This window comes from Prosopis cineraria, unplaced genomic scaffold (genome assembly GCF_029017545.1).
Source record: "Prosopis cineraria cultivar Desert tree isolate PC_DT_omini unplaced genomic scaffold, ASM2901754v1 PC3, whole genome shotgun sequence".
In the NCBI taxonomy this organism is placed as follows: Eukaryota; Viridiplantae; Streptophyta; class Magnoliopsida; order Fabales; family Fabaceae; genus Prosopis; species Prosopis cineraria.
The window spans coordinates 35,952,324-35,963,796 of record NW_026555334.1 but is presented as its reverse complement, the minus strand read 5'-3'; the positions used below and the strand labels follow the sequence as shown (position 1 = coordinate 35,963,796).

Genomic DNA, 11,473 nt, shown 5'->3' with positions numbered 1-11,473 from the left:
AATAAGTTATGAAAATAATCAAGTCTCGATCAAAATTTTTATTTAAATAATCACAACTTTAATTTTATAAATTATAAAAATTGAATAAAAAATTACAACTTTTCACATAAAATTTCTTTTATTGTTGAAATTCAAGTTTTGAAAATAATCAAAAATAATTTTTATTTAAGTAATCACAATTTTTATTTTGTTAATTACAAAAATTGAACAAAAAATCTTAACTTCTCAAATGAAATTTCTTTTACCATTAAAATTTTAATTATAAAAATAACTAATTACAACTTTTATTTTATAAATTACAAAACTGAATAAAATATCACAACTTTCCATGTAAATATGCTATTTTTTTATTTTAAATAAAAGATAATTTAATCATTTAATCTAAAATTATTAATGTTAGAGAAGCACATAAAAATTTTAGCATAATTATGATATTTTAAGAGGTTTAATTATCATTTATATATTTTTGGTGGGGTTTTATTATATTTTCTCATAAAATAGATGCTAAATCATATTGATATATGTGCGAAAATATATAATATTTAATTTTATGATCTGAAAATTATTTTAATATATATATGTAATGTTGAGCCAGGTAAATATTTTTTATTACTTTGTTTGATATACCAATTTCTGTTATCAGAAACAATTTTGGTGTTACAAAACAGTTACGATTAAACTATGCATTTTATCTCATTGTTCAAAATCATCCAGCTTGTTTTCTTTTAGTTAAAAGGCCAATAAACTAGGATTCAGTAACTTAGTCAATGTTCAAAATTATTTAGCATGTTGTAACTTTCTTTCCTCGTTTAGACACACAGATTTTTTTTTTAATAAAGAAAAAAATCAGAAATGACCAGAAGAGCTAAATTATCAGCTCAGAACTGCTCAGCTTAAATTAGTATCCAGCGAGTTATTAAAAAAAAACAGAGAGAGAATTAGTATCCAATATCCAGCAAGTTATTTTCTTGGGTATGCTTAAATATACTGCTTCCGCAGCTTTGAGTAGGATCGTCAGTTTATCACCATTAATTACTCTCAAAGTATTGGGAACATTATTAATGGTCAATGATATCAACTTCATCAGAGCTGCAAGATCGAACAATTCTTACGGATTTATTTGTCTCCTTTCCTTTGACCACCCAAAGTTTCGGAATCTTGACTGTTGACAGCGTGAAAGATCGCTGATCTTATAAGTAATGAAACTTGAATGTTTCGCTGGCAACTTGGCTCAGAAATGTGGTAATTTCTAACTCAGTGCCTTGACGGGGACATTCTGAGCTCCGTAGGTAGCAGCCATGGCGATCGCAGCGGTGTTATTTGCGGTATTAGTGGTGGGATTTGTGGGTGGGAAGTCAGAGTATATAGAGTACAATACCACAAAAAGTATCGTCCCTGACAAAATTAATGTCCATTTGGTGCCTCACTCTCACGATGATGTGGGCTGGCTCAAGACTGTTGATCAATACTATGTTGGAGGCAATAATTCCATTCGGGTTTGTACTCTTTTACTTCGATGAGGGAAAAAGGATAAATAAATTACTTAGCTGATTACCGAAGGATTTCTCGCATGTTTGAATGTGGTTTTGGTTTGCTGGACAGGGTGCATGTGTACAGAACGTATTGGATTCCGTGATATCTGCGTTACTGGACGATAAGAATCGCAAGTTCATCTATGTTGAGATGGTAAAACACTTTTGGGACTGGCATAATTGTTTAATTCAAAATGTTGGAAGTTTTGAAAGGTAAATTTTAACTTTTCCCATTTCAGGCATTTTTCCAGAGGTGGTGGAGACAGCAAAGCAAAGCGATGAAAACTAAGGTGAAAGAGCTGGTCAACTCGGGTCAGCTGGAATTCATGTAATCATCTAATGCTTTATTTCTTCTGTCAGTAGCTACTGATTATCTTGGACATCAAAGATTAGTTCTATTGTTTCTTTCTACTTCTAGAATGGAACCTTTCTTACATTATACATTAATCGATGACTGATAGTAGTCTTGCTTTCTACCTTTCTTTCTTTTCTTTGGTTTGTTTTTGAAGAAATGGGGGCATGTGTATGCATGATGAGGCCACCCCGCATTATATTGATCTAATTGATCAGACAACTCTGGGGCATCAATTCATCAAAGATGAATTTGGCAAGATTCCAAGAGTTGGCTGGCAGATTGATCCTTTTGGCCATTCTGCAGTTCAGGCTTATATGCTTGGTGCCGAGGTATGTCTTTATTAACCTGTAGAAATATGTGTACAATTTTTTTAAGATAAGTTATATCTGTACCGGTTCTTATCGAATGATATCTGTACAATTCCTATAACTATTAATTTAGGTGACTGTATTTAGGTTTGGAATTTTAATATTTTTCTAAAATGACTTCCATTTTGCTATGTCTTTATTTGTATACAATCTCTAAATAATATGTGACTGTTTCTGCTGCAGCTAGGATTTGATTCACTCTTTTTCGCAAGAATTGATTACCAAGATAGAGCCAAGCGATTGAAGGAGAAGACTCTCGAGGTTGTGTGGAGGGGTTCCAGGTCCCTTGGATCCTCTTCACAAGTGAGTTATCTAACTTAAAAATGAATTTTGTTTCTTCATTTTCCTGTAAAAACTTGTTTGCAAATCAATTCACATGAGTTACTTTCGTGGCTAACTTCATTGCAGATATTTACTGGGATATTTCCTAGGCATTATGATCCTCCTGATGGTTTTACATTTGAGATAAATGATGTTTCCCCTCCTATTCAGGTAGGATTTTATTTTATAGTAAGAGGAAACGTTTAATGCCTTGATCATTTTTTCTTTGGCCATTCATTTAATACCCTGTTCTTACATTTGCTAAGATTCTCCATTCTGTGAATTGAAGGATGACATTCTCCTGTTTGACTATAATGTTCAAGAACGAGTCAATGACTTTGTATCTGCAGCTTTAGCTCAGGTAAGATCTGGCTGACTCTTGAGCTGCCATTTTGTTGGATCAAATGTGTTTCTCATTTCAACTTAAATGCATATAAGAGGTATAAGAAGCAAGTTAAAGTTTAATAGTGTAACCTGTGGATGCGGACTGATGATGCAACAGAAACACCATCTCTCCATGAGACTGTAAATTAATTATTAAGTCCTTAGTTATGTTTTATCTTGTTAGTGATAGGATTTTTGAAAATCATTGGAATTGTGGTTTAAAAGTAGTTGTCTGCCTGTTTCCAGGCTAATGTCACTAGGACAAATCACATCATGTGGACGATGGGAACTGACTTCCGTTATCAATATGCGAATTCATGGTTCAGACAGATGGACAAGTTTATCCATTATGTCAATCTGGTAATCTATCTTTACTGCTATTGCATAAAATATTCTCTCAAGGACATTTTTCCTATCTCTGGTGATATTCATAGGTTCGGCTTCTTCTTTTGACTTATGACTATGGTACTTTTTTGGGGCATACTCTCAGGATGGGCGTGTCAATGCATTATATTCAACGCCATCTATATATACTGACGCAAAATATGCAGCAAATGAGGAATGGCCACTCAAATTGGATGATTTCTTCCCGTGAGTTTCTCTTGGATATTTTATTGTTAGATTTAGACTTCACAGAGCTCAATTTTGAATATGATACAAATTTCCAGGTATGCTGATCATCCAAATGCATATTGGACTGGCTATTTTACAAGTAGGCCAGCTTTAAAGGGTTATGTTAGGGTGATGAGTGGTTACTATCAGGTAAAGTCTAAGGCTTCTTTTACTTTCTAGGGTAATTTGTTATGCCCTCATGAGCTCTCATAAATCAAAATCATTTTTTATTCGTCTTTGGGGAAAATCTATTACTTCTTATGTTGGCTTCTAGGCAGCAAGACAGCTCGAATTCCTTAAAGGAAGGAGCAAATCAGGGCCAAATACTGATGCATTAGCAGATGCTTTGGCGATTGCTCAGCATCATGATGCAGTTAGTGGTACAGAAAGACAGCATGTTGCTTCTGATTATGCAAAGCGAATCTCAATGGGTTATGCAGAGGTGCTTAATTATTTTTTCGTTTAAATTTTGACATCATAAACTTCTATTTTAAATTCTTTTAATTTCCAGACAGAGAAGTTGGTTGCATCTGCTCTTAGTTTTTTTGTAAACCAAAGACTAAGTTTGCATGGAGGGAATCAAGTGACAGACTTCCATCAGGCAAGACATTATACTTGTTGCAGAATTTCCTTTCGTTTAAATGTGATATCCGTTATTGCACCTTTTGTGATCATCTACTGAATTCTTTATGGTGGATCTGTTGGCAGTGTCCTCTTCTTAATATAAGTTACTGCCCTCCCTCAGAACTTAACTTGTCTGACGGGAAAAGCTTGGTAAGTTTATGATTGTATCATATTTTAGTAACTGCCAACCATTAAAAAAAAAAAATTATATCCCTCTGATCTTTGATGAGACATGATTCTTTCTTATGAAAATTTTTTTCTCAATATCTGGGGGTCTCTTGTAGGTGGTCGTTGTGTATAATCCTCTTGCATGGGAGAGAGAGGAAGTAATTCGAATTCCTGTATGTTCTCTCAATTGTTTTTCCTTATTCTTTTATTTTTCCTGACATTGTATGTTTCTTATTATGATAGTTCTTTCAAGTTTGACTAAAATGAACTAATTACAAAAGCTCTATTTGTTTGTTTGCTTCTATCCTATTGTGTGCGCCCCCTACTCATGCGTGTATGGATAATTGCACAGTGCACACAACCAATAAACATACTAGCAGAAATTGTACATTGAAACAAATCATGGATGTGATGTGATTTGTTTAAACACTTAAAAACATTTTTATAGACAAATGTATTATTTATATCTATTGAGAAACTTTAAACCTTGATTTATATGTGACTGACTCCAAAACAAACATGCCTCAGGTTTCCATAGAAAAGGTTTTTGTCCAGGACTTTGCTGGGAAAGAAATTGAGTCTCAGCTTCTGCCTTTATCAAATGCCACTATGAGGATAAGAAAACATTACGTCAAAGCACATATAGGAAAAGCTCCTTCTTTAGAGCCCAAGTATTTGCTTGCATTTCCAGTGTCTGTGCCTCCTCTTGGTTTCAGCATCTACAAAGTTTCAAGGCCTAAACAGACAAGTTACAGATATTGCTTCCAACCCTAATTCTCACCCTATCCCTCTTCCTCTGTAAAATTGGACTGCTGCACAATATTGCATCTGGGTTATTGAAAAAATTTCCTTGACTCATTAATGCAGGACAAAGTTCCATAATCTCAAAAGCATTTGGGTTTACAAATAATAGTATCGAAGTTGGACAGGGGAATCTGAAGCTAATTTATTCTGCAGATGAAGGGAAACTTACTCATTACATTAACAGCAGAAATCTGGTAAAATCAAGGCGCATTTATTATGGTTTTCCTACTTTTATTTTTGTTCCTGCATGCTCCTAATTTGAATATCAAAACTTGAGATTTCTGGCCAAATCAGAATAGCCAACACTCTTCAATTTTTATCCTGAACAAATAATGTCAGTGATGATAAGATTTTTTATTTTTTCTTCTTATCTTGTTTATGGCTAAAGGTTACAGCATCAGTTGAACAATCATACAGTTATTATTCTGGAAATGATGGGACAGATAAAGATCCTCAGGTACTAATTTCTATATCTTTGAAGTATCGCTTGCAATAATCCCCAGTTATTCCTTTGTGCGTTATACAATATATTTGGCAATTTCAGGCACATCATTTAGTGTGCCCATGCAGGTTTGTATTTTATTAAGAAAGAAATACTTTTCCTTCATCTTGATTCTGGATATATGTTGCTCTTGTTGGTCCTGCTAGATTGTAGTTGTACTTTTCATTTTGTTGAGTTCCTTGTAGTTTGTTGTGTATAACATGAACAATCTACTTTTTAAGACCCTTCCTTCTTACTTATTTAATCTACAACTTCTTTCAGCCATTCTTATGATCCAAAAATATTTGTTAAATTGTCAACTTCTTTATCTTTTGTTGAAGGCTTCTGGGGCATATGTCTTCCGTCCAAATGGTTCAGTGCTCATAAAGCCTGATCCCCAGGTTACAAACTCTTCACAAATTTTTCACCTTTGATGCTAATTTTTTATTCATGATAGATACAAAGAACAATTAAACATGCTTATTTTGCTTGTTTATGTGAGCTCAGACTCCTATAACTGTCCTGCGTGGTCCAGTATTGGATGAAATACATCAACAGCTCAACCCATGGATATCTCAGGTATTTTAGTTCTTGTTCATCTATTCAACTATTCATTTCAAATCCCAACAACCCCTGCCCAAAAAAAAAGAAAAAGCAACTCCTCTTCCCTGAAAACAATTGTAAAAGCTCTGTTTTTGGCCATAAGCTTTCATATTTTTTTCTGCAGACTACAAGGATATTCAAGGAAAAGGAGCATGCTGAAGTTGAGTTCACAGTAGGTTAACTTGTCTTGCTATTTGATGTAGCCAATTTTTTTTATGGGAGGATTACTTTGAAGTCCCACACAACACAATCAAATACTATAAGGTCCATTGACAATTTAGCAAAGGAAAATGACAACTGTTGTGTGGGATTTATATGTAATTCTCTCTTTTTTTATGTGGCTGTACAACAGTTCATGGTATGCATATTAAACATATTCATATTTGCCTAGGTTGGGCCTATACCTGTGGATGACGGCATTGGGAAAGAAATCATTACTCAAATTACAACTGCAATGAAGACCAACAAAACATTCTACACAGATTCTAATGGACGGGATTTCATAAAAAGGGTATGATATTTTTATCTGCTGTCTTTCTATTAAAAAAATAGGTTGTTGATATTGGAATATGTAGTTTATTTGTTGCCTTTATCTTCCAAGCAACGGCTATAATTGGGAGTTTGAGACTTTTGGTGAGAATTGTAAAATTCATATATAAGGAAAAGGTTAACTTGAATTTAGACATGGATTTATTGATTACATCCCTTTTGTATTCTGATATTTTCTTTTGTTTTGCAGATTCGAGATTTTAGGACAGACTGGGATCTAGAAATAAATCAACCAATTGCTGGAAATTATTACCCTGTATGCTCTTCAAATAAATTGCTCCTCCTAATTCCTACATCTACTTTCTGACTTTCTTATATGTCAATGTTCAGCTTGTAGACTATATTGCCTTGAGCTTTCATGCTGGCAAGCAAATAGGTTTTCTTCTCATGGTGTGTGTGGGGTTTTTTTTTTTGGGGGGGGGGTGGTGGAGATTTCTATAGATGGATGTTGATAGAACCACTTTTGCTGCAATGGCCTATGAGAGGAAACTTAGGAAGATTCAAGAAAAGGGAAAGCAACTTTTTGATGATCAGGGCATTGACCTTGAGATTCCTAACGTTAAGGAGAAAGAAACAAGCAATTAGAGTTGCTGTAGGGTTGCTATAGGTCTGGGCTATGCCTGAGGGTAGTATTGGAGACTGTGAATGTTACTTTTTGGCTTATATTAGTGGTTGGAGTATCCTAGCAAAAATCAAGTCATATTTTGGTATTTTGGTGAAAGGAGAGACTGGCTCTCGAAAACCAGAGGGCATGATCATTGAGCATTGCAGTGTTTTAGTTCCTTAGTTATTGTTTGGGTATTTTGGTTGTAGTAGGAATAGGGTTTGTTCTGAATCAGTGAAGGCTTCGTAACATTGATTTAGCATTTTGGAAGTATTAATAGCAAACCTTAGTATTTCCTTGGATTTGTTGGCTGTTTTTCTGTTATTATTTCTGCATTTTCACTTGCTGAACAGTAGGGTTGCAATAGATGTCAAGTCCATTGAACTCCTAAGGTTTTTACATTTCTGCTAATTCAAACTTCAATGTATCTGAAACAAGGCTAAATGTTTCAAATAAGTTTGATACTTGCTTTTACTTATATTTTGAACTATCTGCTCTATGTTTCAAATGGACATTAATGCATTTATGCAAGTCATGGCTCCTGCCTTTTTTGCAGGTTAATTTAGGAATGTATGTGCAAGATCGTAGTATGGAACTCTCAGTGTTGGTGGACCGCTCAGTGGGAGGATCAAGCTTGGTAGATGGTCAAGTAGAGCTGATGCTTCATAGGTTGATTGTATTTCTGATACGTTCCTGCATGCTAATTTCTTTAATACATTATAATATAGTGAATAATAACTGGCTTCTTTTTGGTCTCTGATTTTCTTCCTTGCTTTTTTTCAGGAGGTTACTTCATGATGATTCAAGAGGAGTTGGTGAGGCACTCAATGAAACAGTTTGCATTGTTGATCAGTGTGAAGGTTTAACTGTTAAGTATAATTTATGAACCAACTCATTTATTACTAGCAGGCTAGCACTTGCTAAATATTGTGAGATATTTATTCTCCCACCCATATGAGGACATCTTTCACTTGTTTAACGAAGTTCTCTTTAGTAAAGTTGACTATTTGTAACTACAAACATGGTACGCAATTATGGGTGATCTCCTCCAATCAAATATATTCTTCACTGTTGGATTCTAGTGTATGTTGCAAGACATCAATTGTGTTGCAAATGTCGCTGTTATCACCAACTAAAGCCTTAACTATATCATGAAATTTCAGATCCAAGGAAAATTGTATCTTAGAATTGACCACATCAGTGAAGGTGCCAAGTGGCGTCGTACTGTAGGCCAGGAAATATATTCACCACTGCTATTGGCCTTTACAGAACAGGTACAAGAGGGAAAGGAGATACAGTATGTTCCGCTGGAGCTAGCTCTTCTTCTTCTTCTTCTTCTTTTTGGACTAAGTTAATGAGGGGTTTTTCTGCAGGATGAGGATAAATGGTTGCATTTCCCATCGTCAACATTTTCTGGCACAGATTCTTCATACAATTTACCAAACAACACTGCTCTTATAACCCTCCAGGTATGCGAGGAAGTGCCTTTGAAGTACGTTCTGGGTTCAGAATATTGGGATCCCCGGGCATTTTGAAAGGAAAAACAAAAGATTGGATTTTAGGATGCCTTTTGGTACCTTTCCTGCATCTTTAGTCTTGTCATGTATATTTATTCCTTTTTTATGAACATTTTGCAGGAACTTGACAATGGAAAAGTACTTGTTAGATTGGCTCATCTTTATGAGGTTGTAATTGCTTACCCTGATTCAGCGAAAAAATCCTAGTTCTTCTCACCTGTCTAATTTAAACTGCCATCGCTACTTCTAGGGCATAGGACAGAAAAATCTGCTTTTCATAGTTCGCGGTGCAGGACTATTGTCTGGCACTTCCAAGCATGATTAATAAAAGTTTTGTTGCGGACCTTTGCTGCAAGCATTTAAGATATGCATTGCAACTAAAATATAAAAGCATAAATAAACATTAAACAAGTCACATTTCTTACTTCATATATGTTGGCCATTATGTTTAAGTATCAATTGTCAGAGATCTGTAGCAAGTTCGCAGAATTACAACCATAGAATAGAAGCATACAAGTAAGGAGATTTTATAGACTAGATGCAAGTGATTATGATATTTGTCATGCATGAGGTGCATGCGTAGTTTAATCTATCTTCAGCTATCAAATATTTAGTGTTCATTGAGATCTCAATTTATCTTACCTATGGTAAATGTTGTTTGTTGGGTGATTAATGCTGATGTAGATTGGAGAGGACAAAGATTATTCAGTAATGGCAAGCGTAGAATTAAAGAAGCTGTTTCCCGAAAGGAAGGTAGGAACGGTAACTACTTCGAACTACTTTTCCACATATTCATGTATTTTCTACTTATATCAACTCCTTGACTTTTCAGATAATTAAAGTGACTGAGATGAGTTTGTCTGCGAATCAAGAAAGAGCTGAAATGGAAAAGACGAGGTTGGAGTGGAAGGTTCAAGGCTCTTCTGAAGAACATAAGGTGGTAAGGGGAGGCCCTGTTGATCCTGCGAAGTTGGTGGTTGAACTTGCTCCCATGGAAATTCGAACATTCCTTCTCGACCTCTATCCCCTTCTAACTGTCACTCAGCGAGGAGATGATGATGTCTATTCCCAATAATAAACTCGAAAGAGAACAGCTTTTTAGCTGGTGAATTGCAGTGACTAGGAGAACCAGAAAATGACAGTTCTTGATTTGCTCTGTCAAACTAGACTGAAAACCATACTTCCTGCGTATGATTAATGTTGAGATGAAAAAATAATGATAAATACATAATTAATTTTATAGACATTATGTATGTAATTATCTCTAATTCGAGTGTTTGAGAAGTTCAAATGGAGACTTTCCAGCGAAATGCGGAACAAGGTTATTTAATTGATTCATTCTATTTTTCTTTCTACCTCACTCTCGTAGGATTGATCTCTTGTTTGGTTGGGAGGGAATGTGGGGGAAAAAGGAGAGAAATTAAATTATCTTATGAACTTTTAATCAAGTAACATCATAAATCTTGAATTCATTTATTATGTAAATTGTTCCTTTAACTTTTAAAAATACTATAATGTGGCTTCTGTTGTTAATGGAAGTTAAGTTTAACTTTTAGCTGATTAGAGAATGCGGAAAAGGACCTCAAAAATAATAAAAAATGACAAAAAAGGAAGGTCCTTTTTTAATTGAGGAAAAAAATAGATTGTAAGGTTTTCAAAAGTTGAAAAAACAATTTGTATAATAAACAAGTTTAGTTCTATGGTACTATTAAACTTAAAGTTCAGGGGGTAATTTGTTCATTTATCTTAAATTTTAATAAGTTGTTCTTTTGGGTAAATGATCAAATTACCTTATGAACTTTAAGTCTAATAGTATCATAGAACTTAAATTCATTTATTAAGTAAATTATTCTCTTAACTTTTAAAAACGGTGTACTCTCACCTCTACCGTTAACAAAAATTAACTTTGACGGTTAGTTGACCAAAATATGATTAAAAAAAGAAAATAAAAAATTATACAAAAGGACCAAAAATTTATAGACAAGGATTATAAATTTTTTAGGTCATTTTCTATCCTTTTCTGTTATTATCTAATTAACTAATGATTAAAGTTAACTTTTATTAACGGCAGGAGCCAGATTGCACTGTTATCAAAAGTTGAAAGAATAATTTATATAATAAACAAATTCAAAACCTACAATGTTACTTGACTTAAATTTTAGGAGGTAATTTACTAATTTATCATTTTTTTAAAAAATGTAGAAGTATGGTTGAAAATTTTTGTTCTCATTTTCTTTAACACCTCTCTTATAAATTTATAACTCTATATAAAATTTAAATAGTAGGTCACGTTTTTTTTTATAATTTTAAAAGATGTGATTTCTAATAAACCAGATATATACTTGTATTAAGAAATGGCCTATGCTATTTATGATTTATGAATAACATTGACAAAATTAATTGACATCGTTATATATAAATAAATAATTTTTAAGTAAAATACTTTGGCCTCTCATCTATTTTTTCCTTAATGACATATATCTTTTTTATATTTTTAAACATATAGGAAGCTCTTCTAGTATAAATAGTTACATAACATAAACATTCCCTC

The 11,473-nt window shown here is 33.7% G+C and overlaps 1 protein-coding gene across 1 annotated transcript; it reads left to right on the top strand.

Annotated features, from left to right (window-relative positions):
• The first annotated feature begins 990 nt into the window (after window positions 1–990).
• On the top strand, window positions 991–10,277 carry LOC129306155 (alpha-mannosidase At3g26720). Its single transcript, XM_054946556.1, has 29 exons — window positions 991–1,496; window positions 1,603–1,686; window positions 1,772–1,860; window positions 2,042–2,216; window positions 2,439–2,558; window positions 2,664–2,747; window positions 2,866–2,937; window positions 3,207–3,320; window positions 3,451–3,551; window positions 3,629–3,722; window positions 3,847–4,014; window positions 4,084–4,173; window positions 4,281–4,346; window positions 4,481–4,537; window positions 4,893–5,112; window positions 5,232–5,362; window positions 5,557–5,625; window positions 5,991–6,050; window positions 6,157–6,228; window positions 6,377–6,424; window positions 6,644–6,763; window positions 6,992–7,057; window positions 7,962–8,074; window positions 8,189–8,273; window positions 8,569–8,679; window positions 8,779–8,874; window positions 9,043–9,090; window positions 9,607–9,675; window positions 9,755–10,277. The coding sequence occupies exons 1-29, from the start codon at window positions 1,299–1,301 to the stop codon at window positions 9,995–9,997; spliced, it is 3,063 nt and encodes a 1,020-aa protein (XP_054802531.1). The 5' UTR covers window positions 991–1,298; the 3' UTR covers window positions 9,998–10,277.
• The last annotated feature ends 1,196 nt before the right edge of the window (window positions 10,278–11,473 follow it).